General features: G+C 38.1%; 1 protein-coding gene across 1 annotated transcript in view; it reads right to left on the reverse strand.

Moving 5' to 3' along the window:
- Positions 1–26,964, reverse strand: part of THSD7B (thrombospondin type 1 domain containing 7B) — a 989,572-nt gene that overhangs the window by 249,456 nt on the left and 713,152 nt on the right. Inside the window, exon 14 of the mRNA XM_043894410.1 lies at positions 10,642–10,905. Within this exon, the coding sequence (XP_043750345.1) occupies positions 10,642–10,905 (264 nt within the window). The remainder of the gene's footprint in view (positions 1–10,641; positions 10,906–26,964) is intronic.

A 26,964-nucleotide genomic window follows, 5' to 3' on the forward strand; every position in this document is an offset into this window, starting at 1 on the left:
AATCACCCACAACAAAAAACAAAATCTTAAAAAGAGAGTAGGTAATAGAACAATAACTGAAGAACAGTAATTGTAGCCAATATTATCTGTAGACCAACACACAGAATATGGAAAGCAAACACAGTAAAACTATAATGTGGGTTAAATCAGGGTAGGAAATATATTCCACAGTTACATCCCTACAGTGTCTGACCAAGCTCCTGAATAGCATCACTATATGAAAGGAACAATGAGCTGTTAAGGGACCCATCCTCACTGGGCTCTGTGCAGCTTGGCCTGGGATTCAGGTCACTGAGATGCTACCTTGTCCCAGTCTGGCTAGAGTTAGTCAAGAGGAGGTTAGCATAAAGCCATGGAAGTGCCCAATTCTGGCAAAAGCCCATAAATATATATTAAAGAGTAATTTGGTACTTTAAAATAGAAGTGGGTATTGGGCATCAAAATGAGCTCATGTGCATGCATGCAAAGTCACTTAGTCATGTCCTACTCTTTGTGACCCCATGGAGTGTAGTCTGCCAGGCTCCTCTGTCCTTGGGGATTCTCCAGGCAAGAATATTGGAGTGGGCTCTCATGCCCTCCTCCAGGGAATCTTCCCAACTTTGGGATCAAACCCATGTCTCTTATGTCTCCTGTGCTGGCAGGCAGGTTCTTTACCACTAGCACCACCTGGCTGAGATCAATTCAGAGAAAGCTATCTAGTATCTTTTTTTGTGTCATAGATTTACTACACTAGTAGAGAAGAAAGGAGAAGATGCTATAGGTAGAAAACAATATACCACCCCCCAAAATCCCTCCTGACACCCTCATAAACAACTAAAAGGAGCTGGATGGATTTCTGTAGTTACCCAGTGTTGATTAATGGATCAGGGCCATCCCGAGGGATGGCTCCATGTAGCTGGATGCTGAGGGGGAAATGTTTGGCTCTTTTTTGTTTAGCATTTTGATTAACACCTCAGACGAAGACACAGATGGCAAGCTTATCAAATTTGGGGATGATATAAGGCTGAGAGTTATAGCTAATATGTTGGATGTCAGAATCAAGATTTAGAGAGCTTAACAAGCTGGAATAATGAGCTACAACTAAGAATATGAAAGGCAACACAGTGGGAAGCATAGTTCTGCATTATGGTGTCCAAAAGATAGCTGAACATATATACTCAGAATAGGGTTCAAAATGTTATAGCCATTCCTAAATAACAGGCTTCAGAATTTTTTTAATGCAAACTGAAAATACATCAACAGTCACTATACATTAAACATTTAATTAAATTTTAATATAAACTTCATCTACCAAGAAGTATTTGAGATGGTTGACAAGACAGAACCTACACAAAAATACTATTAAAATGGTCCAAAGAATGTGGAAAAATAGAATACAATATTAGAAATATTGTACTTACATTTATACAAAAGACATTATCTGAGCATGTACTCTGGCTGAAAGAGTATTTTTTGCGTATTGAACATTTATTCTTTAAATTTTAGATTCTAGAATGGCCTTCTCTGATTCCCCAATTTAAATGATGCTTCCTTTTACTATTCTTTTATAGTGTCCTGGTCAAGTTTGTCATACCACTTAGGACAAATTGAACTTATATATATTCTGTGTTTATATTTTCTTAATCTCTCTTGTCACTAGACTGCAAACTCCATGAAGGCAAGGACCAAGTGCTTTGTGTAAAACTGTGTAATCAAGGTGTAGCACAGTACTTGACACATAGTAGATTTCAATAAATAAATCCTGAATTAATGAATAAATAAGCTAAGAACTGGGGACTAACAGTTTGGAAGAAGACATGTAAAGAGATAAGGTCTGGAATACCCTGGTGTACCCTGCTGGTCTAGCGGTTAAGACTCCCTGCTTCCACTGCAAGGGGTGTGGGTTTGATCCCTTGTGGGGAAACTAAGGTCTTGCACGCCTTGTGTGGCCAAAAAAAAAAGGTAAAGTCTAATATGAATAATGTTCTACATGAAAGTATGACGCTGTTTCTGTGAAAATATAGAATTGGTCTAGTGAATGTGGGGAAAAGGCTCTTTGAAGAAATCAGCTTGATTTCTGGCTCAAACACATGAACAGGAGTTCACTTGGAAAAGAAAAAGACACCAGACAAAGGAAAGAACATTGGCAAAGGAATGAAGTCACGCAAGGACAGAAGGTGCTTGGGGAATGGTGGGAGGAGCCCAGTGTGGACGTGGCATCTGGTACAGGAAAGGAGGGGCTGAAAGTGACATTGGGACATCTTGTTCTCTCAACTATCATTGAGGCACTAATTGCCAAAAGGAAACATATTGAAGAAAAATAAGCACAATAATGAAGAAACTAGAAATTGCACATGAATCAGAACACAAAACACTCTGGATAACCTGGAAAATAAAACATTTAAAGATTTATTGATATTAATATGAGGGGCATTACATATATTTTCAGATTTTGGAAGTGACCTTAGGCAGACAATATTTTTAAATCTATTTTAATTGAATAAAGTTAATTTGGAACCAATGAAGGAAGGCATTTTGATTTTAAAAAAATTAAAATCTTTGCCATTTTTAGAGTACTTCAGCTGATTGTTACAGTAATAAACTTCTAATTGGTGAGAAGATTTAAGTAGAAGGAACATGACTCTTCTATTACCATTCCAAATAAAAATATTTCTTAGTCTGAAGGGGGTCATCACTTTCCCCTATCAATGCCATCTGTATCACCCACGTTGCCACCTGTAAGCTATTCTAAAATCTATATTCCAAAACTATAATTACAGAAATTTCTCTCTTTGACTTCAAATATTTTCAATTGTGTGGGTTTTTCACATCTCTAATAATTGTTCCGCTCAGTCCTCAAACTGTTCAATACTGAGTTTTCCACTTTCTACTCTCAAGCTTGTACCTTACCCTTATTAATGTCAACATCCATCACTGACCTAGTTTTCAAAAGTTCTCCCAACTCTGCCCTGTTTCCCCAACTTTAATAAGTGTTATCCCTCCTGACTTTCAAATACTTTCTCCTCTTCCCCTCCCCATGGACTCTCATTTTTCATTCTCATGGGGACTACTGCAACCCTCTTCTGATGATTTCTCTACCTTTCTCTTTTATCTAATCTAACCTCAACCCTGGAGCCAGAAATACTTTGCTAAAATAAATACAGAACCCTAGCACAGCCCTGGTTAACCACCCTACTTTCTAAAGCAGCAACATCTTGAGAGTTCGGGATTTGGAGAATCAGTCCTGAAAGGCATCATTAGGACAAGGACTTCTGGGGTTCTCTTACCCTCTGGCAATCTTATCTATGAGGCAGACTCTTTGCGACCCACAGACTATAGCCCACCAGTCTCTTCTGTCCATGGGATTCTCCGGGCAAGAATATTGAAGTGAGTTGCCATGCCCTCCTCCAGAAGATCTTCCTGACCCAGGGACTGAACCCACGTATCTTATGTCTCCCTACATTGGCAGGCAGGTTCTTTACCACTAGCACCACCTGGGAGGCAGCCTATAGGGACCATCTCTTAACACTTTCAATGAAAAAAAAAAAAAAATACTTTCAATGAGTACATCCTAGGTATCAATACTTCATTCCTCTAACTGCCAGGCTAATTTGAAATATATATGCTATATTTTATTTATCCACTTATTAGCAAATGAAAATATGGGATGTTTCCACATTTTGGCTTTCACAAGTAATGTTGCAAAATACTTGTGTTTTATGAGAATATATGCTTTCATTTCTCTTGGGTGTATATTTCATTTCTGTTGGGTCATATGGCAATTCAGTGTTTATCTTTTTTAAGGAACTGTCAAACTTTTTCAAAGTAATTTTATCATTTTACATTCTTATCAGCAATGTATGGAGATTCCAGTTTTTTTACATCCTTACCAACACATTGCCTTTTTGACTAGTGGATATGAAGTGACATCTGATTACAGTTTTGATTTCCATTTCCCTAATGACTAATGATATTGAGCATCTTTCCAGAAGTTTAGAAGCCATGTGTACTTAATATATCTTCTCTGGAGAAATGCCTATTTAAATTATTTGACCATTTTTCAACTATGTTGTCTGTTGTTGTTGACTGAAAAGACTTTATTTTGGATGCAAATCTATTCTTATCAGATACACATTTGCAAATATTATCTTCCATTCTGTTAGTCTCTATACATTCTATTTGCTTTCTTCATTACATTTGAGCCATAATACTTTGTCTAACAATTTGCAGATTATGGTATCAACTGTTTACATATAAAGCCTATTGTGCAGACACTACACACAGAAAAAAAAAAAAGAAAATAATACTTTGTGAGTGGTTCTAATACTTGAGAAGTTTCCAATTCTTTTTCATTTGCACATCTTTAAAAGGTTTAGTTGCAAAAATACAACAGCCTTACCATATTCTGGTATGCTAAATAATGGCCTCCAAAGGTATCTGAATTCTAATCTCTGGAACCTCTGAATGGCTCCTTATATGTAAAAAGAGACTTTGCAGGTGTGATTAAATCAAGGATATTGAGGTAGGCATATAAATCTGGGCTATCCTGAGTGCCCTTACAAGAGGAAAACAGAGATTGGGACAGAATTGACATTAAAGAAGTAATAAGACACCAAAGCAAGATGCTCTATCACTGGTTTTGAAGACAGAGAAAGAGGCCATGAACCAAGGAATGCAGCTCTAGAATCTGGAAAAAGGTCAGGAAATAGATTTCCCTCTAGAGGCTCTGAAGGGAGTGAGGCTCTGACTGCACCTTGATTTTGACTCAGTTATACTGATTTTGGATTTCTGACCTTTAGAAGTGTGAAAGAATAAGGGTGTCATCTTAAGCAACTAAGTTTGTAGTATTCTTAGAGCAGTCATATGAAAACTACTACATATATGTCCATGAAAACTCTTTACATAGAAGCATAGATTTATATTCTATGTTTTGTTAATTATGAGAATGTATGATGCGCTGACTCTTTGCCAGGTGTTTGCGGCCACACAGTAATGAAGTAGACACAGTCCCTCCCTTAAGGATGCCATACTCCTCTGGGGCAGGACAGACTAGACATACAGCAGGTAAAATATGAGAAGTACTAGGATTGGGGCCTGATTTTTAAAGGGATATACAGCAGATATACTTAACTCCTAAAAGGTTCTAGGATTTGGGAAAGAACTGTCTAGCAAGATTGCCTGGAATTTCCCAGAAAGGGTGACATTTCTAACCTAAGGCCTGAAAGGTTACTAGGAGTCTACTAGAGAATTAGGTTGCAAGGGGGAAAAATTAAAGTGTGTATGTTGACAAGGCAAAAGCCTCATGAGAAAGAATGATATGCATTGAGATATGCAAGATTCTAAGATGGCTGGGGGTCAGCATGGGAAGGAAAAAGGATGAGGTTTCAGGGGTTAACAAAGGGCAAAATCATGAAGGGTCTTGTATGTCACACTAAGTGGCCTGGGCAGTCAGTTGACAATGAGAGTTTAAAAACCTACGGCAGTGATCATCATACTGGCCGGTGGGAAAGACTGTTCTCATTGAAATGGGACCAAAGGATGGTGGAAGGAAAGACTGAGAAAGGCCAGGTGGTGGGTCCTCACTGCCGTGGATCTAAGGGAAAGGTAAGAAGTCTGAGCAAGTCAGGGAGAACCACTGGAATGGAGAAACATGGATAGAGGATCGAAGCATCTCTAAGTAGTGATTTCATATGAATTTTTATAGCAACATTCATAGGAAAAATGAAGCAAAGGAAGCAAAATCTCAACATAGAAAACACAGAAGCATACCCATCTTGTCAAACTTAATTTGCTAAGGAGTAGACACTATTATTTCTTCTCAAGTGATGATTTGAAGAGCTTTTCAATATCTGAAAAAACATACAGGTGCAGAATATTTAGGAAACAGGTCATTTGGCAAAAGCTGCAGATGACTAAAGAGTTGCTATTTCCTTCTGCAAGAGATATAATTACTCGGTCTCTCTGCCTGATGGACTCATAAAAGAGAGCTCACAATACATTTAAAAGTTTGTCCTATCTTTGATACACACAACTCTTTGCTAGGACACTTCATAAAATGCTCTCTTAAACAATTCAGTTAATAAAGATATAAATTTCAGTCTCCTATCTTGGCCAAAATAAACCAGCCCATAAGTAGTTGAGCTAAATCTTTTCAATAACATAAAATTCAATATAGTCATAGAAACTAAACTTTCTAAAGGTACTAAGATTAAAGTCACATTTTATCAGTAACTGCAAGTACATGAAATATTATTCTTTAAATCACAAAGATTTCTTAGACTATTGTGCTTTGTTTGCTATCCATACCTCCTTATATGTAACAGCAAATTAGTCAAATTGCTCTACTAGACTTAAGTTGCAAATGCCAAGTTATTTCTGGGTGAAATATTAATGAAGATAATTAATTGTCTATCAAACTCAATCATAATTTATCTGGAATCCGATATGAAACAGATTACATTTTCACTTTATAATCTGATGAATTAAAATTTTATTCACATAGTTCTCACTGGATCACTAGGAAAATTGTTTTTCTGCATTTTTCCCATTCTTTCAAAAATATCACTTGTCTACTGGTAGCAATACAATTTCATTCCAGTACAATTAGGACTCCCCCAATCCAAAACTTTTTTTAAGGGCAAAATAGAACAAAATATTCTATTTTGTCTGACCCTGTATTTTACAGTCAATTTCTCTGTGGCTCCATATTTACTGTACTCAGCTATTCTACCCAAACAACTCTTAATACACACACACACACACACACACACACACACACACACACACACTCAGAGCTTTTATCAAGGCATGCATGTTGCCTCTGGGCATATCTAAACTCATCTTTTCATTCATTCAACCAACATAACTGACAGTCTATGGTGGGCCAGACCCTGTGTTAAGCCCTGGGGATGGAGAAATGAACTTGAGTCAATACACCTGAATTGAAATGTACCTGATTCAATAAACAATCAGGTTAGTAAGAGAAACAGAAAATTATATGGCTAAAAGAAAATCTAAATATATCGATAAAGGAAAAAAAGGATGATCCTCTCACCTACCCTGGAAATGGAAGTAGGAAAGTGCTTCCTGGATCAGGCATCACTTTGTCTTATACCAAAGGAAGAGGAGCCTCATGAAAGGAGGAAAAAGAGTGTGCCAGGTGGAATATGTAGTCATGGAACTCCTTCGGTGTCCTGTTAAGGAGCTGATACATGCAGAAGAAACCAGGAGAAACTGCCAGCACAGCACTGGCATGGTCACACATGTCTTTTAGTGTGATGATTGATGGCTCTTAGGGAATAATAGATATCAGGCGGTTAAGACAATATCGTAACATCTGTCACTGTGTGTAGTAGACAGCAAGAGGACAAGAGAAACTTGAGAAAATGCTTAGGAGGCAAACTTATTAAGACCTGATGGTCTAGTCATGTATTTACAAATATGTTTTAAATACCTACTAACTTTCAGGCATCATTCTAGGTGCCGTGGATATAGCTGAAAAGAAAAGTAAAAAATAAAAAGCAGTTCTTTCTTTATTGGAATTTTACTATCCAATCATAGGAGAGAGAGATAAAGTACTTTTAAAATGTAAATGCATAATATTTTAGTTAGTGATTAAGTACCATGAAGAAAGATAAAGACGGGTAAGGGGAATAAGGGGCTTCCCAAGTGGCATTAGTGTTAAAGAACCCATCTGCCAATGTAGGAGACATAAGAGACACAGGTTAGATCCCTGGGTGGGGGAGATCCCCTGGAGGAGGGCATGGCAACCCACTCCAGTATTCTTGCCTGGAGAGTCCCATGGACAGAGGAGCCTGGAGGGCTACTGTCCATAGAGTAGTGCAGAGTATGACACAACCAAGCAACTTAGCAGAATACACGCACAGGGCACAGGAAGTGATGAAACGATGATTTATCAGAGGAGTTGGGCAAAGATTCGTTATGAGCAGAGACGGGAATGAAGGAAGGGATGAAGGCAGGACATAGGGGAGAGAAGAATGGAGTATGTTGAGGTGTGGGGGTGCGTTCATGTCCTAGTCTTTGAAAATAATATCACCGGGATGAGAGACATAATTGGAAGTAACTCACCTAAAGTATCATTATTTTGGCACATTCTATTCTGTTGACTGAATTAGATAATCATCCAGAGTCAACATCTGGCCTGTTGGCACAGGCCAACACAAATTCCACTCTTAAGTGTTCTGTTTGTTTTAAATGAGACATAATTTTAATACTGGTCCCCTCAGTGATATTCCTAAAGACAAAGAGACCTGGCTAATATTATCCATGGTTTGAATATTCCATACAATCCTTTAGCATAGGTAATTCAGAATTTACTGAATTGTGATGCCCACAGCTATATGTACAATCTATGTGCCCGTCAACAGATGAGTCAAAGAATTTGTGGTGTATATAAACAATGGACTATTATCTAGCCACGAGAAAGACATTCACTGTTTGTGACAATGTAAATGGACCTAGAGGTTAGTAGCTGAGACAAGTCAGACAGAGAAATACTGTATTATATCAACTTATACGTGTAATCTAAAAGTGCCAAACTCATAAAAACAGTAAAATGGTGGTTTCCAGGGGATAGGAGTGGAGGGATAAGACAAGGATAGGATAATTTTTTTTAACAGTATGAACTTGGAATGAATAGTAAAGAAGCCAAAGAGATCTAATGCACAGTGCAGTAATATGGACAACAATATAGTCTTATAACCAAACTTACTGAGACTAAAATTATTCCAACCACTGAAAAGAAATGATGATTATGTAATATTATATGTGGTTATCATCACTATAATTGCAATCATATTACAACCTACAAATGTCTTGAATTAAATTGTATACCTTAAATTTATGCAATGAATGTTATACATCAAATATATTTCAAGAAAATTTAAAAAATAGACCACTGTTTATACTAAGGGCTTCTCAGGTGGCTCACTGGTAAAGAATCCACCTACCAAAATGCAGGAGACTTGGGTTTAACCACTGGGTTGGGAAGATCCCTTGGAGAAGGAAATGACAACTAACTTCACTATTCCCGCCTGGAGAATCCCATGGACAGAGAGCATGGAGGGCTTCAGTCCACGGGGTCACAAGAGAGTCAGATACAACGTAGTGACTAAGCAACTGCAGTGGGTAGCCGTTCCCTTCTACAGGGGATCCTTCTGACCCAGGGATCAAACCAAGGACTCCTGAATTGCAGGCAGAAGAATCTTTACCATCTGAGTCATCAGGGAAGCCCTAAACAACAATGTATTTTAAAGGTGAAAAACAAAGATCAAAGTAAACCAACTCTGCTGCTGCTGCTGCTCAGTCATTTCAGTCGTGTCTGACTCTGTGTGACCCCACAGACGGCAGCTCACCAGGCTCCACCGTCCCTGGGATTCTCCAGGCAAGCACACTGGAGTGGGTTGCCATTTCCTTCTCCAGTGCATGAAAGTGGAAAGTGGAAGTGAAGTCGCTCAGTCGTGTCCAGCTCTTTGCGACCCCATGGACTGCAGCCCACCAGGCTCCCCGCCCATGGGCTTGTCCAGGCTGGAGTGGGGTGCCAGTTTTTCCCAAATGGGTCCATCACTGGTCTGTGATGTGTTTAATGTTTCTGAAAGTAAAATCACTGAGTACAACACCGCAGACTCACTCAACAGGCAGTGCAATGACTGTGCTAACTAAAAATTATTAAATCTTAAACTGCATTCCTATCATGATCCAGGCATAGCCTAAATAAAATGAGCTGATACATTACCAATATAGAATAAAGACAAACTATCATTTACTTGTGTGTTAAAAGTGAATTCAATTTGTTATTTCTGGTATTATTGAGAAAACTTACTAGAATACAAAAGCCTTGATGATAGTGACCCAAATCTATCAATTTTATTTTTTTTAGAGTTTACCACTCAAACATAAATTCTCTCTATTCGTACCTTCTATAAAATCCCTAACTTCTTTAGTTTTTGTTTGTTTAAAGGTAATTAAAAACCAAAAAGCAGAGAGGAACTCAATAAGCTCCATTGCTATCAACAGTCAAAGCCTCCTCCATCAATGTTGACATCAACTGTATTCAACCATCATTCTTTCCTCTGTTCACCCATATCTTTTAAATCATGTCAAGGTTCAAAAATAATAAAAAAGAGAGTCTTCTCCCTGATTAAAGTTTCAAAAATTCTTCCAGCTTGCCTAATTTCTTTCCTATAGTTCTAGTCTTAATTTAGGTGTATTTACACATGGTACTGTACAACATTTAATATTAACATTTTCATTGGTATTTTGTCAACACCTTTATAAGACATTCAAGGCCTGATGCCTTCTATATATGTGATTAAAGCACCAATAAACAACAGAAAATATATTCATTTGTGCTGGGCTTTGGCTTTCTCAGAGAAAGCCTGTGCTGACACATGGGAGCAAGTGACCAGAGGTGAAGTATAGAGAGAGGTGAGTCAAAGCTCCCGAACACTCACATTCCAGATAAGCAGTGAGATATGGATATGTGCATTTCCTATATTCATCCTTAATGAGAGGCAGCGTGTTTTTGACAAAGGAAAACTGAAACAATTACTAAGAAACAAGGCTATGCGTTTTAGACCTGGGACACACATCCTGGGCTATATGTCAGTGTTCTCATGTGTTACTCCTCACCCATTTCCTTACCAGAACTGTTGCAGTGGACAGGGTCAACAGGTCTTCCATTTTTATCAGAGCAGGCTATTGCTCGAAAGCGCATGCCTTCTCCACATTCTGTGGCGCCTGCTTGTATCCGCAGTCCTCTGTGAGGCTCCTTTCTGCTTTCAGGAAGGATGCAATCTGACCAATTTCCATAAGGATGAGATGTAAACACATCACAAGGACATGGTTCTGTTTCCACTAGAGGGTACAAGTCAGCATCCTGGCATTTCTCCTTCTTTCTGCTTTTCCCTGTTTCAACAAGAGACATGGATGTGTTAATTTCACATCTGTTGTTTTGTTAAGTTGTTCACATTTCAAAGCTCTTAGGCAATTAAGTAAAATAAAATAAAGCCTTTCTTTTTTTTTCACTTTTTTTTTCTTTAACACAGAAGTAAATCCTAGGACAATGAAGCAATTCCCACAGCAACTGTGAAATTTAATTGGGGGGGGGGTGGCGGGAAAGGCTTCATGTTGGAGAGTGGCAAAAAATACTTAGAAAAAATTTGCTACAGTGGCTTTACAACTAGAAAAATTCTTGTTGATTTTTATTGATGTCTTTATAATTTGTTGATAAAAACTGACTATCTTGTCTCCATTTTCCTTGAAATTAATGGTTTCCAGGGAAGCGAACAAAATGGGGTAAGTATAACTCTGCCCTTTTTTCAATTAACTTTTAAAAAAATAGTTTATTCAAGGAAAAAAATTATATCCTCCCAGACAGTGGCCTTGGAGTTAGCCTGAGTGTCACCTGGGGTGTGGTGGACAAAGTGTAATTTATTTTGGTTCCTGTTATCAGGAACTCAGAAATGCTGACAGAAACAATATATTGAAATAAATGCTCAAAGCAAGTTGGGTAATTTAATCTGAGAAAAAGATATGACTTGCACTTTGAGAGACCTTTTTAACTTAAAGATTTTAGAATATGACCTTACATTATCAGTTGACTTTGATGGACCTTTTAGGTGTAATCCCAACTTTTGAGTGATGACAATGCAGTCATTTTTCAAAGCTGTGAGTACTTGATAATTATGTTTAACGGATTCTAAGACAGTCTGTAAGTTGACTCTGTAACTTTGCTACTAACACACTTCCTCTAGATTTTTAATTTTCCTAGATCTAATAATTTCTCTTTGTTTCTTCATTAGTGGGCCATTAGTGAGAGTCATGGCTGGTTATTTTAAATAGTAGGGAGCTTTATTAATCTATTTCCAGTTTTAAATGGCTGTTTTGGAAATGCTTGCTATAAGCTGATACACAGACTACTTTCTCATTGTGAAATAGCTTACATGTGCTATGTTGCTCAGTAATGTCCAACTCTGCAACCCCATGAACTATAACCCGCCGGGCTCCCCTGTCCATGGGGATTCTCCAGGCAAGAAGACTGGAGTGGGTTGCCATGTCCTCCTCCAGGGGATCTTCCCAGCCCAGGGATCAAACCCATGTCTCCCTCATTGCAGGTGGATTTTTGACCCTCTGAGTCACTAGGGAAGCCCATGAATATTGGAATGGGTAGTCTATCCCTTCTCCAGTGGATCTTCCTGACCCAGGAATCAAACCAGAGCCTCCTGTGTTGCATGCAGATTCTTTACCAGATGAGCTATCAGGGAGGCTCCAGATAGTTTACATTACACACAATTCTACAGTTGTCACCTGGAGGACTAGCTGTATCTCTTCTGTGATGCTTCTGGACACAATAAATAAGGATTCCTATAGGTTCTGAAAAGATCTTGTAGAAGCTTTGGCCACACCACTGTCTCTCTAGGGGGATATGCTTCTTGCATCTACCATTAGGGCCACTTGCTGAGAATAAGTTTGAGGAGCACTGCTTCTATCTCTGCTGTGAGCATTTACTGCATGGGAGACATATCAGTGGGGGAGGAGGATTAGTACCTTCTTATCAGCATTCAACATACCCAAGTATCTGGTGCTTCTCAAATGTCCAAAAAGTACAGTTTTCTCCATCTCTTATGTGTCCATTCTCTTCTCAATACACTTAACCCTAGATTTTGAGTCTACCTATTCCTTAAAACTGCTAACTCTTGCAGAAGTAATAACGTCCTGAACAATCTTTTACTTTTATCTTTCAAACTTGATATTCAATGATAGCCTTGGAGCACTGGCTACACCATCATTCTTGAAATATCCTTTCATACCTTACCTTTCTGTCCCTCATCCCTGCTCCACACCCCCACCATCTTTCTGGGCACATCTTTTTTTGTTCATTTATTTGTTGAATTCTTCTCCCTCTGTACCTCTCTTAACTGATGGGTTTCCTAAGGGCATAGACCTAGATTCTCTTTTCTGAGCCTCACAAAGAGTATTATCTTCTGTACCCCTTAAGTCCGTAATTATTATCTTCAGCCCAGATTTCTTACTCAAACTTCTGGGCCACAGAATGGAAATCTACACCTAAAGGATCAAACTCAACCTGGCAACAGCCATACTCACTCACTCTGACCATCATAACTTTTCTTTCTCCTTCTAAATTTCCCAGTTTTACCAATACTCATATTTAGCCCTCCACCAAATTCCCAGCTTAAATCCCTATATTGGCTCCTTTCAAGATTTTATTGCCACCATAACTCACTCTCTTCAATCCTTTCCCTGCACTTCAGCCAGGACCAACTTACAAAGTTAGAAATCTGATCATATCATTCATCTACTTAAGCCTTCCAGTGGCTGACCACAGTTCATGGAATGAAGTCTAGACTCTTCACTCTGGTCATCAAAGGTCCATAGGATTGGGTCTGTTGATATTTGTCTCATAACTATGCTGTACCACTCTGCCTGTGTCATGTTAAAAATAATACTGAACATGTTTAGTTCCTAAAAGCCACTCATTTAACTTCTGGTCTTTGCATATTCTATTCCAGGAATGGTCACCAGTTCTACCCTCTCTCTATAGCCTAGTTAACGACTACCTGTCCTTTAGGTCTAAACTGGGATTACTCTTCCAGAAAGTCATCCTTGAACATACTCTTCATCTCCTTTCTAGGAGAGGTATTCTTCTGTACTTGGGTAGCACGTGATAGGTAGAATGCTGGCTCTCCAAGAATGTTTACATCCTAATCCCTAGAACAACTAAACATCTATGGCAAAATAAACTTTGTAGATGTAACTAAGATTATGGATGTTGGGATGAGATCATTTTGAATTTTCAGGCTGGGTCCAACATAATCACATGATCTCAAATTCAGAGAATGTTTCCAGGTTGAGTAGAGTCAGAGGGGATATAACTGTGACAGAATAATCAAAGAGATACAATGTTACTGAATTTCAAGACTTTGGAGGAAGAGAACCATAAGCAAGGAATGTAAGCAGTCCCTAGAAGCTGGAAAAGAAAACACGTTCCCCTAAACCGTCTAGAAAAAAATCCTACCTTGCCAACATCTTGTTAATAGTACTGTAAAATCTCTGACTTCAGACATATAGCACTGTAAGATAATAAATTTGCATTGTTTTCAGTCATAAAATTTGTGGTAATTTGTTACAGAAGTAATAAAAAAACTAATAAGCACTCGATATAACAGCTATTGTAGCAGGTACTATACTGTGTTGTCACTATCTATACCAAAACTACCTAAATTATACTGGAAGCTCTTAAATTAAAATCAAGTCTATCTATTCCTTTGTAGAGCTCCAAGGTCTACAACACACAAATGATAAAAATTGTTCCTTGAATAATTGAACAAAGTTTTCTAAAAAGGTGGAACAAAAAGGAAGACATAAGAGAGAGAAAGAATAGGAATAAGGAAAATGCTCATGTACAATGTAACCAAGTTACTGGCAGAACAAATATTCTGTAAAATATATGCTGTCTCTATGTTTGTGATATCCGTCTTAATTACATGCGATCACTGTTTGAAGAAGGCTTGGAGCAAGTTAGTTAATGCAGAGATAATTCTCACAATAAGAAACAAATTATCGGTGGTCCTTAACTTTGACTGGAAAATTCTGAAACAGATGGGAATATCAGACCACATGACCTGCCTCTTGAGAAATCTATATGCAGGTCAGGAAGCCAACAGTTAGAACTAAACTTGGAACAACAGACTGGTTCCAAATAGGAAAAGGAATACATAAAGGTTGTATATTGTCACCCTGCTTATTTAACTTATATGCAGAGTACATCATGAGACATGTTGGGCTGGATGAACCACAAGCCAGAATCAAGATTGCCGGGAGAAATATCAATAACCTTAGATATGCAGATGACACCACCCTTATGGCAGAAACTGAAGAAGAACTAAAGAGCCTCTTGATGAAAGTGAAAGAGGAGAGTGAAAAAGTTGATTTAAAGCTCAATATTCAGAAAACTAAGATGATGGCATCTGGTCCCATCACCTCATGGCAAATAGATGGGGAAAGAGTGGAAGCAGTGTCAGACTTTATTTTTCTGGGCTCCAAAATCACTGCAGATGGTGATTGCAGCCATGAAATTAAAAGACGCTTACTCCTTGGAAGAAAAGTTATGACCAAACTAGACAGCATATTAAAAAGCAGAGGCGTTACTTTGCCAACAAAGGTCCGTCTAGCCAAGGCTATGGTTTTTCCAGTAGTCATGCATGGATGTGAGAGCTAGACTATAAAAAAGCTGAGCACCGAAGAATTGATGCTTTTGAACTGTAGTGTTGGAGAAGACTCTTGAAAGTCCCTTGGACTGCAAGGAGATCCAACGAGTCTTTCATAAAGGAAATCAGTCCCAAATATTCATTGGAAGGACTGATGTTGAAGCTGAAAATCCAATACTTTGACCACCTGATGCAAAAAACTGACTCATTGGAGAAGACCCTGGCACTGGGAAAGATTGAAGGCTGGAGAAGGGGACAACAGAGGATGAGATGGTTGGATGGCATCACCAAATCAATGGATAGGAGTTTGAGTAAACTCCGGGAGTTGGTAATAGACTGGGAGGCCTGGCGTGCTGCAGTCCATGGGGTCGCTAAGAGTCGGACACGACTGAGCAACTGAACTAACTTGGATTATATTCTAGTCATAATCAGTATTAATCTTTGGATTCAGAACCAGCTAGTATTTTAAAAACATTTTAAATAATCAATCTCCACTACAACTCTGAAGACATTTTTCACCTTAAATTAGAAATTTGTAACTTATTCTATAAAAACACAAATCTACAATATTTAAAAGGTATTAGTTATCCAGTTATTTTGAATATATCATTATTTAGTAACCTAAATATTGTTATTTAGTAATTTAGGTAGATTTTCTAGTTGATAGACTGATAATTTACAGTACTGTATAAGCAACTGCTTTAGTTATCACTAAATATAAAACTTGTGATTATCTAGTTTGCATAAAACACAGAGAACACTCAGATACTAAATTGAAGACTCTAGTTAAAAAAAATGGAAAAAGAAAAAATAAACACTTTAGATGGTCCCCTATACAATGGAGGGCTGGTATTCATGTTTGTATGCTTCTCTGTGTGTGTCTATGTTCCAGAATAACATTGCTTTATAGTCTAAGCCCATTTTTTTTTAACACTATCATTCATGTTTGTGATTGCTTATTAAATTTACTACAAAATTACATGGGAGAAACCAAAACACAAGCATTAGTATCACAACAATAAAAATAAGGCTTCAGACGTGCACATTTTTCACTACTTATTTTTCTACCAAAGATACAGCAAACAAAAAAGAGCAAAGAGTATTTTGCTCTCCATTCAACTTTACAAAGATTAACCCACTGTAGTTGCTGACTGACAATGAACTCAATGTTTCAGACAGGGGAAATTAAAGACAATGACAGAAAACAGACCCTTAGACAGTTACATGCATTTCAGAAAGAATTCCAATAAATCACACTTCTTAACATCTTCCAATACATAGAAAGCAGTACAATCATTACGTTGAGAATTTTGTTTTTTTGTGACTACTGGTAAGCTTCTACCAAGATGTATGCTGACTCCATTACCTAACAAAAGTTCAGTTCAGTTCACTCAGTCATGTCCGACTCTCTGAGACCCCATGGACTGCAGCACACCAGGCCTCCCTCTCCATCACCAACTTCCGAAGTTTACTCAAACTTATGTCCATTGAATTGGTGATGCCATCTAACTGTCTCATCCTCTGTTGTCTCCTCCTCCTACCTTCAATCTTTCCCAGCATCAGGGTCTTTTCAAATGAGTCAGTTCTTCGCATCAGGTGGCCAAAGTTTTGGAGTTTCAGCTTCAACATCAGTCTTTCCAATAAATATTCAGGACTGATTTCCTTTAGGAAGGACTGGTTTTATTTCCTTGTAGTCCAAAGGACTCTCAAGAGTCTTCTCTAACATCATAGTTCAAAAGCATCAATTCTTCGGCACTCAGCTTTCTTTACAGTCTAACTCTCACATCCATACATGACTACTAGAAAAAACATAGCTTTGACTAGATGGACCATTTTTGGCAATGTAATGTCTCTGCTTTTTAATATACTATCTAGCTTGGTCATAACTTTTCTTCCAAGGAGTAAGCGTCTTTTAATTTCATGGCTGCAATCACCATCTGCAGTGATTTTGGAGCCCCCCAAAAATAAAGTCTGCCACTGTTTCCACTGTTTCTCCATCTATTTGCCAAGATCATAGTTTTCTGAATGTTAAGCTTTAAGCCAACATTTTCACTCTCCTCTTTCACTTTCGTCAAGAGGCTCTTTAGTTCTTCTTTGCTTTTTGCTATAAAAAGTCATCTGCATATCTGAGGTTATTGATATTTCTCCCAGAAATCTTGATTCCAGCTTGTGCTTCCTCCAGCCCAGCATTTCTCATGATGTACTCTGCATATAAGTTAAATAAGCAGGGTGACAATATACAGCCTTGATGTATTCCTTTTCCTATTTGGATCCAATCTGTTGTTCCAAGTCTAGTTCTAACTGTTGCTTCCTGACCTGCATACAGGTTTCTCAAGAGGCAGGTCAGGTGGTATGGTATTCCCATCTCTTTCAGAATTTTCCACAGTTTATTGTGATTCACACAGTCGAAGGCTTTGGCATAGTCAATAAAGCAGAAATAGATGTTTTTCTGGAAGTCTCTTCCTTTTTCGATAAACCAGCAGATGTTGGCAATTTGATCTCTGGTTCCTCTGCCTTTTCTAAATCCAGCTTGAGCACCTGGAAGTTCACAGATCACATATTGTTGAAGCCTGGCTTGGAGAATTTTGAGCATCACTTTACTAGTGTGTGAGATGAGTGCAATTGTGCTGTAGTTTGAGCATTCTTTGGCATTGCCTTTCTTTGAGATTGGTATGAACACTGACCTTTTCCAGTCCTGTGGCCACTGCTGAGTTTTATAAATCTGCTGGCATACTGAGTGCAGCACTTTCACAGCATCATCTTTCAGGATTTGAAATAGCTCCACTGGAATTCCATCACTTTCACTAGCTTTGTTCGTAATGATGCTTCCTAAGGCCCACTTGATTTCACATTCCAGAATGTCTGGCTCTAGGTGAGTGATCACACCATCGTGATTATCTGGCTCATGAAGATGTTTTTTGTACAGTTCTTCTGTGTATTCTTGCCACCTCTTCTTAATATCTTCTGCTTCTGTTAGGTCCATACCATTTCTGTCCTTTATTGAGCCCGACTTTGCATGAGATATTCCCTTTAAGTCACATACAACCTAGCTTTTGCCACTACCTCTTTGTAGCAGTTCCTTAGAGTTATCTGAGGTGCTATCTCCTGGGCTATAGTTCTCATTCAGACCCTGGATAAAGCTTAACTCACAACACTCATGTTGTGCATTTGTCTTTCAGTTGAAAATTTTGGTGACCACAAAGGTACCCAGAATAGACTTGTCTCATTTGCCTGAACTCTATCTGGGGCCTTGATTCCCCAAAAAGGCCCTTTGGGCTAGTCTACCCCCTCAAGACGGTCGGGTCATGGTGGAGACGTCTGAGAGAATACGGTCCACTGGAGAAGGGAATGGCAAACCACTTCAATATACTTGCCTTGAGAACCCCATGAACAGTATGAGAAGGCAAAATGATAGGATACGGAAAGAGGAACTCCCCAGGTCGGTAGGTGCCCAATATGCTACTGGAGATCAGTGGAGAAATAACTCCAGAAAGAAAGAAGGGATGGAGCCAAAGCAAAAACAATACCCAGTTGTGGATGGGACTGGTGATAGAAGCAAGGTCCGATGCTGTAAAGAGCAATATTGCATAGGAACCTGGAATGTTAAGTCCATCAGTCAAGGCAAATTGGAAGTGGTCAAACAGGAGATGACAAGAGTGAATGTCAACATTCTAGGAATTAACAAACTAAAATGGACTGGAATGGGTGAATTTAACTCAGATGACCATTATATCTACTACTGTGGGCAGGAATCCCTTAGAAGAAATGGAGTAGCCATCATAGTCAACAGAAGAGTCCGAAATGCAGTACTTGGATGCAATCTCAAAAACAATAGAATGATCTCTGTTCATTTCCAAGGCAAACCATTCAGTATCACGGTAATCCAAGCCTATGCCCCAAGTAGTAATGCTGAAGAAGCTGAAGTTAAACAGTTCTATGAAGACCTACAAGACCTTTTAGAACTAACACCCAAAAAAGATGTCCTTTTCATTATAGGTGACTGGAATGCAAAAGTAGGAAGTCAAGAAACACCTGGAGTAACAGGCAAATTTGGCGTTGGAGTACGGAATGAAACAGGGCAAAGGCTAATAGAGTTTTGTCAAGAGAATGCACTGGTCATAGCAAACACCCTCTTCCAACAACACAAGAGAAGACTCTACACATGGACATCAACAGATGGTCAACACTGAAATCCGACTGATTATATTCTTTGCAGCCAAAGATGGAGAAGCTCTATAAAATCAGCAAAAACAAGACCAGGAGCTGACTGTGGCTCAGATCATGAACTCCTTATTGCCAAATTAAGACTTAAACTGAAGAAAGTAGGGAAAACCACTAGATCATTCAGGTATGACCTAAATCAAATCCCCTATGAATATACAGTGGAAGTGAGGAATAGATTTAAGGGACTAGATCTGATAGACAGAGTGCCTGATGAACTATGGATGGAGGTTCGTGACATTGTACAGGAGACAGGGATCAAGACCATCCCTGTGGAAAAGAAATGCAAAAAGGCAAAATGGTTGTCTGAGGAGGCCTTACAAATAGCTGTGGAAAGAAGAGAAGTGAAAAGCAAAGGAGAAAAGGAAAGATATTCCCATTTGAATGCAGAGCTCCAAAGAATAGCAAGGAGAGATAAGAAAGCCTTCCTCAGCGATCAGTGCAAAGAAATAGAGGAAAACAACAGAATGGGAAACACTAGAGATCTCTTCAAGAAAATTAGAGATATCAAGGGAACATTTCAGGCAAAATGGGTTCGATAAAGGACAGAAATGGTATGGACCTAACAGAAGCAGAAGATATTAAGAAGAGGTGGCAAGATACACAGAAGAACTATACAAAAAAGATCTTCATGACCCAGATAATCACAACGGTGTGATCACTCACCTAGAGCCAGATATCCTGGAATGTGAAGTCAAGTGGGCCTTAGGAAGCATCATTATGAACAAAGCTAGTGAAAGTGATGGAATTCCAGTTGAGCTATTTCAAATCCTGAAAGATGATGCTGTGAAAGTGCTGCACTCAGTATGCCAGCAGATTTATAAAACTCAGCAGTGGCCACAGGACTGGAAAAGGTCAGTTTTCATTCTGATCCCTAAGAAAGGCAATCCCAAAGAATGCTCAAACTACCGCACAATTGCCCTCATCTCACACGCTGGTAAAGTGATGCTCAAAATTCTCCAAGCCAGGCCTCAGCATTACGTGAACCGAAAACTTCCAGATGCTCAAGCTGGATTTAGAAAAGGCAGAGGAACCAGAGATCAAATTGCCAATATCCCCTGGATCATTGAAAAAGGAAGAGACTTCCAGAAAAACATCTATTTCTGCTTTATTGACTATGTCAAAGCCTTCGACTATGTGGATCACAATAAACTGTGGAAAATTCTGAAAGAGATGGGAATACAAGACCACCTGACCTGCCTCTTGAGAAACCTGTATGCAGGTCAGCAAGCAACAGTTAGAACTGGACATGGAACAACAGACTGCTTCCAAATAGGAAAAGGAGTACGTCAAGGCTGTATATTGTCACCCTGCTTATTTAACTTATATGCAGAGTACATCATGAGAAACGCTGGGCTGGAAGAAGCACAAGCTGGAATCAAGATTTCTGGGAGAAATATCAATAACGTCAGATATGCAGATGACACCACCCTTATGGCAGAGTAAAGAGGAACTGAAAAGCCACTTGATGAAAGTGAAAGAGGAGAGTGAAAATGTTGGCTTAAAGCTTAACATTCAGAAAACTAAGATCATGGCATCTGGCCCCATCACCTCATGGGAAATAGATGGGGAGACAGTGGAAACAGTGTCAGACTTTATATTTTTGGGCTCCAAAATCACTGCGGATGGTGATTGCAGCCATGAAATTAAAAGACACTTATTCCTTGGAAGGAAAGTGATGACCAACCTAGATAGCATATTAAAAAGCAGAGACATTGCTTTGCCAGCAAAGGTCCGTCTGGTCAAGGCTATGATTTTTCCAGTGGTCATGTATGGATGTGAGAGTTGGACTACAAAGAAAGCTGAGCGCCGAAAAATTGATGCTTTTGAAATGTGGTGTTGGAGAAGACTCTTGAGAGTCCCCTGGACTGCAAGGAGATCCAACCAGTCCATTCTAAAGGAGATCAGTCCTGGGTGTTCATTGGAAGGACTGATGCTGAAGCTGAAACTCCAATACTTTGGCCACCTCATGCAAAGAGTTGACTCATTGGAAAAGACCCTGGTGTTGGGAGGGATTGGGGGCAGGAGGAGAAGTGGATGACAGAGGATGAGATGGCTGGATGGCATCACCGACTCGATGGACATGAGTTTGAGTAAGTTCTGGGAGTTGGTGATACACAGGGAGGCCTGGCGTGCTGCGATTCATGGGGTCGCAAAGAGGTGGACACGACTGAGCGACTGAACTGAACTGAACGGAACTGACCCCCTCAGGGAGTCCAGACTGCTGGGTAAGTCTCTCCTAGGTCTTGGATCTCCTATGTTGGTTCACAGTTCTTAAGGTTTTGTATGTGTGTGTGTGTGTGTGATTGTTAAACTCCTTGCCATGAAGAGTAAGTTTTCCTTGAACTTAGATTCAAGAAGAGGTAGCTTTGTTACCCGGATGAAAGACAATAGGAAGATTTTGCTCAGCCAAAAGCCACTGAGTGGGTTACTCCAGTTAAGAGAGGTTGGGAGTTTGCTCAGTTGAAATACACTGAGTGATCTGGACTGGATGGTTACATAGGAAGCTGGACTGGCATCTTTTCTTGAAAACTTTAAGCAGAGTTTGTCTGAATAAGTTACCATGTGAGTGCTTTCAGCTCCAAAGATAAGAGACACAGCTTTTTCCAACCCGTCAGAGCTTTCTTAGTCAACTGGGAAACTTATGACAGTGGTAAAGGCAAGCCCTCACACCATGCAGTGGTCCCATAAGGAGACCCACTCATTAATTCAAAGAAATTTGCTTTGGGGACACATATATCATTGGTCATCCAGTGTTCCAAATGTCCATGGAAATTTTATACTGCCAGAGGGAGAAACAGACATGTGAAAGTGCCGAGATGAATCCAGGATGCTTCCTAGAGGTGTTAAGCCCAACAGCACACCATCCCACCATGCACTCTTTTATTCTGACAAACTGACATTGAAATGGGAAACCAAGGCTTCAAAGCAGAAGAAAGTGGTGTCAGATAAACCTCTGACTCATATCCTGCCAGGTTCATATAGAGCTTATACTTGGCAAGTAGTTTGGAAATTAAGAAAACTTCATCCTGAAAAAGGTCATGATGGGACTCTCCTGACATTCCAACAGTGGCTTTTACATATGCAGTTAGAGAAAAAGCTGGCTTTATAGGATATTCTTTCAAAATTCTGACCCTAAGGGAACAAAAGTCCTTAGAAGAGGAGCTTAGGATGATCTATCTCCCCGAGTCTTTGAGATGTAAATGTTCTACCAGATCTTCTCAGGAAACTCTTATCTAGACCATCTCCAATTTTGGAGATTGAAAAGGGGGGGCGGGCAGCTTTTATCCAAGAGTAAACTCATTGCAACAGTTATTATAAACTAGTGAGTTTTATATTATAATACCAGATTCATGTCTTAAGTTTTAAAACGAAGCTGTGAGATCTCTGATTATATGTCTGAGTATATATTATAGAATATTATATGTTTCTACCTTTGGTGAAAATTAAACTGTAAAAGAGACCTATTTAATTGGCTTAAATACAATGAAGTGCTTCAAGAAATTCTCAGAAATACAAATTAACCCAATTTTTTTAAGATCACATGATCGAGGATTAATCATTACCCAATAAAAACCAGCTTATTGGCTTAACTGAAAAACCAACAGCGTGACAACATTACATGTGAAAATGTTATTGTATCTATATTTACTGAATATCAAAAAAGATCATGATACCACTAACGAAATTTGTCAGCAAGAAAAAAGATATTTTCATAAAGAAATTTCAATGCAAGCATGGTAGAATATTTTTATGTGAATGCTAAGAACGATTATGCCTTACTCTATTTCTACTTAAAAATGGTTTCTCTAGATCTTCTGGTAAGCTGAAACTTTAGAGTTTTACTAAGTTAAATGATAGGAATTGATTGACTGTCTAGATTATTTCCAAATAAAACACAGGAAAATTTATAGTTGCTTAGCAATTAAAGTCTCAAATTTCATATTCTTACAAAAAAAAATGTTTGGTTCACTGGGTACATGTCTTGTACCACACTGGAGAAAAAATTACATTGTGGAAAAATGTGTGTTTATAGAGGTAACAGAATATGTTCATAAATTTGCAAATCAGGCATGCTAATGTGACAGTTCACAACTGTTTTCTCTTGGTTTTCACTAAAGATGGAGTTTTTAAGGTTTGAAAATTATGATTAATATATGAAATTAGAACCACTAAAATAAAATGTTTTCATATGCAAAAAAAACTTTTAAAAGGGTAAATAGAAAGGAAATGCATTCTATTAAGGGAAAACAATGTAATTATTTTCAAAAGAGAGTTTAAGAGAAAAAGAAAAAAGGGAACTCAAAGGATAAAATCTAAAACAAACAAGACAAATTATAGGCTTATGGAAAAGAAATCTTGAGAAAGAATTTGATGTGTGGTCAGGGCTGGCTAAGATTAACATGAACTTAATTGGTTGAAAGAATCCTAATATTAAAAATAAACTTTTGCAAAACTAGAATTTGAATCTCTCTGTTACGATCTCTTGCTAATGTTGGCATTTCTCAGAGAGCCCTGGAAAAATCAAAGAAAAATAAAAAAAACAAAGAAAGTTATTAAACTATTTAGGCTTACTTGATATATTAAATTATATGATTAACATTGTTAAATAAATGATGATGAATCTTCAGTAATATTGTATGAGTAAATATTGTTAATATAAATTAGAAATTCTAGAGTTTATATGAAATTGCTAAATTTTAGTTGTTCTATTATGTTATCAGTTATAGTCCAAATTATCTTAAAATGTAACAGAAATAACCAAATTTCTTTGTCAATAGTAAACAGATCCTTAAACATGCTATTTTAAAAGTCTTTTGTCATTTATAGTTATTTTACTCTATTACTTTTATTAAACTTCTTCATCTTCAAGAAGATTCATAGAAATGGCTTTTTTGGGGACAATTACACGTTTTTTAAAAATTTCACTTATTTTTTTATTGAAGAATAATTGCCTTACAGACAATTATAGGTTTTTGACAACTTTCAGATTATACTACTCAACTGGGTAAGAAATTAAAGAATTCTAATGAACAATCTGATGACTTCATAAAATTGTTAACAGGAAAGCAACAAAATTAATTGCATAGGACTGAATGAACTGATGATAGTGTTATAATTTTTTTAGACTTTTTCTCTAAAATATCACTGCTTACCTGTTTTCTAAATATAAGGAAATCTTTCTTGCACAATGACTAACAACCATTTGATAAATTATACCTTTGTAAGTAGAAGTGAAACATTTATCTTTTTTTTTTCTTTTTTTCCTACCAGATCCCTCCAGAACTGGATACTTCTTATTCTTATTTTCATGGAAATATAGTTATTTGCGTAAGTTCAATAAAAATCTGTTCTCCTTTTAACAGAGCACAATGGGAACATTGGTTATATTATCATAGCTTTGACTGGAATGTTGTGTTTGAGGGTAAACATAGAATCAGATATAACCAGTCAGCTTTAAAAAACTAATATAAACTTGGCGCATGCGTGCTTGCTCTGTTGCTCAGTTGTGCTCATGCGCATACCCAACTCTTAAGGATCCAATGGACTCTAGTGTGCTAGGCTCCTCTGTCTATGGGATTATCTTGGCAAGAATACTGGAGTGGGTTGCCATTCTCTGCTCCAAGGGATCTTCCTGACCCAGTGATCCAGCCTGTGTCTCCTGAGCCTCTAGCTTTGTCGCAGGCAAATTCTTTACCACTGAGCCACATGGGAAACCCCAAGAAAGACTTTATGAAGCCATGAAACCCCTTAGAGTGACAGCCTATTCCCTTATTTGCAGGGTTCTCGGCAACCTTGGCTGGTGGCTCAGAAGGTAAAGTGTCTGCCTGCAATGCAGGAGATCTGCGTTCAATCCCTGGGTCAGGATGGTCTCCTGGAGAAGGAAATGGCAACCCACTCCGGTATTCTTGCCTGGAAAATCCCATGGATGGAGGAGCCCAGTGGGATACAGTCCATGGGGTCACACTGACTGAGCAACTAACACTTTCTTTTCTTTCAGCAACCTTATCAGGTGAATAGGAAAGGACTCTCAAGCTATTTTGCGGACTTGAGAAGAGAGGAATTCACCCAAATCTATAGGTACCATAGGTAAATCTGATGGCAAGTCCTAGGCATACTTTTCCTGGCTTTGAGAAGTCTTATAAACTTTATTCTGGGACTGTTTGTAAGTTTAAAAAAGAAAAAAGCAACCAAATTTAAAGAGCCTATATAAACAATTGCTATTCTTGGTACACTTATATAAATAATCAGGCCACGTTTATTGAAACCAGACTTACTTTGCAAATAAATTAGTCTTAGTTTGGCAGTATTTGGTGGAAATGAGGATAATTTTATAGAAAAAAATGCTTCAGTAATACACTTTTATAGTCCTAGATGGCTCCTGTTGATATATTATATTGTCACAGAAGTTTAAATGAATTGTTAAAAGGACATTTTAAGCTTGTTTCTGAAGTTTATTACAGTAATCTGTCTCTGGATAAGGATCAGATATCCCATGAACTACATTCCAGAGAATATATACTGGAAAAAAAAATATCATTTAAAGGACTCTCTCCAACCTAGATGGAAAGACCCTTATCAGCTACACTTAGCTTGTTTATGCACAACAAAACTAAAGGGAATTGACTCTTAGATTCATATTTCCCACTTAAAAAGGGCCCCTGAACTAGACTTGTCTATAGAGAGGATTGCTAACCTCAAACTCACCTTGGCACAAATGCTCAAACGAAGAGAAACAACATCCACAATGGGAAGAGAAGATGAGGGCATCAGAAGCAGATATTTATTCCAAAGTACCAGAGCAGATCTTGATTTCTTGGGACTTCTACATAGGAATCAAATATTTTTTCTAACACAGGCACAATCCTATGAAAAATTTTAAAAATCTAATGTTTTGATCTATGGTCAATTATCTATGTCTAATACTTCTAGTTTACCTTGGTAGATTTCTCCTAACACTCTGTTTGGATGGTCCCTTCAAAAATTTTAACATAAATATGAATTTTCTATCAAAGTTATTCAAGCTCAAGCAGAACAATGAGCTAAATTTCACTAGAAAAACATAACCTCCCACTTATCAGGAGAGGCCTTTCCTCAGCTATGGACTGGATTTATATGGCAACAGTCACTTAAGTGTAATGACTTAACTGGACTTGTTAATAGAACACATTTAATCACCCACATTAAAAACAAAAAAGAAAATCAGATTTCTGCCTTAAACAGTCTGTTCCCTAGTCTTGGTGATCTCTTAAGAACTGGTTTGATGCTGGCTGTTCACTGCATCAATCCCTATTATGACCTTATTATTACTTCTGGTAATGTAACATGTATTCTGCTTATTCTATAAGATGGTTTCTTCGTGTGTTACCCAATTCAAAGCTGAATCTCTGACAAAAGTAATGATTACTAAGAGACTTGAAATGACTGACTGAATATTCAGTTCTATTAGAATTAAAATGATTATAATAGTGCTATAGTAGATGTAAGAAGAAATAACAAGGGAGAATCACTTCCT

Source organism: Cervus elaphus, chromosome 33, assembly GCF_910594005.1.
Source record: "Cervus elaphus chromosome 33, mCerEla1.1, whole genome shotgun sequence".
In the NCBI taxonomy this organism is placed as follows: Eukaryota; Metazoa; Chordata; class Mammalia; order Artiodactyla; family Cervidae; genus Cervus; species Cervus elaphus.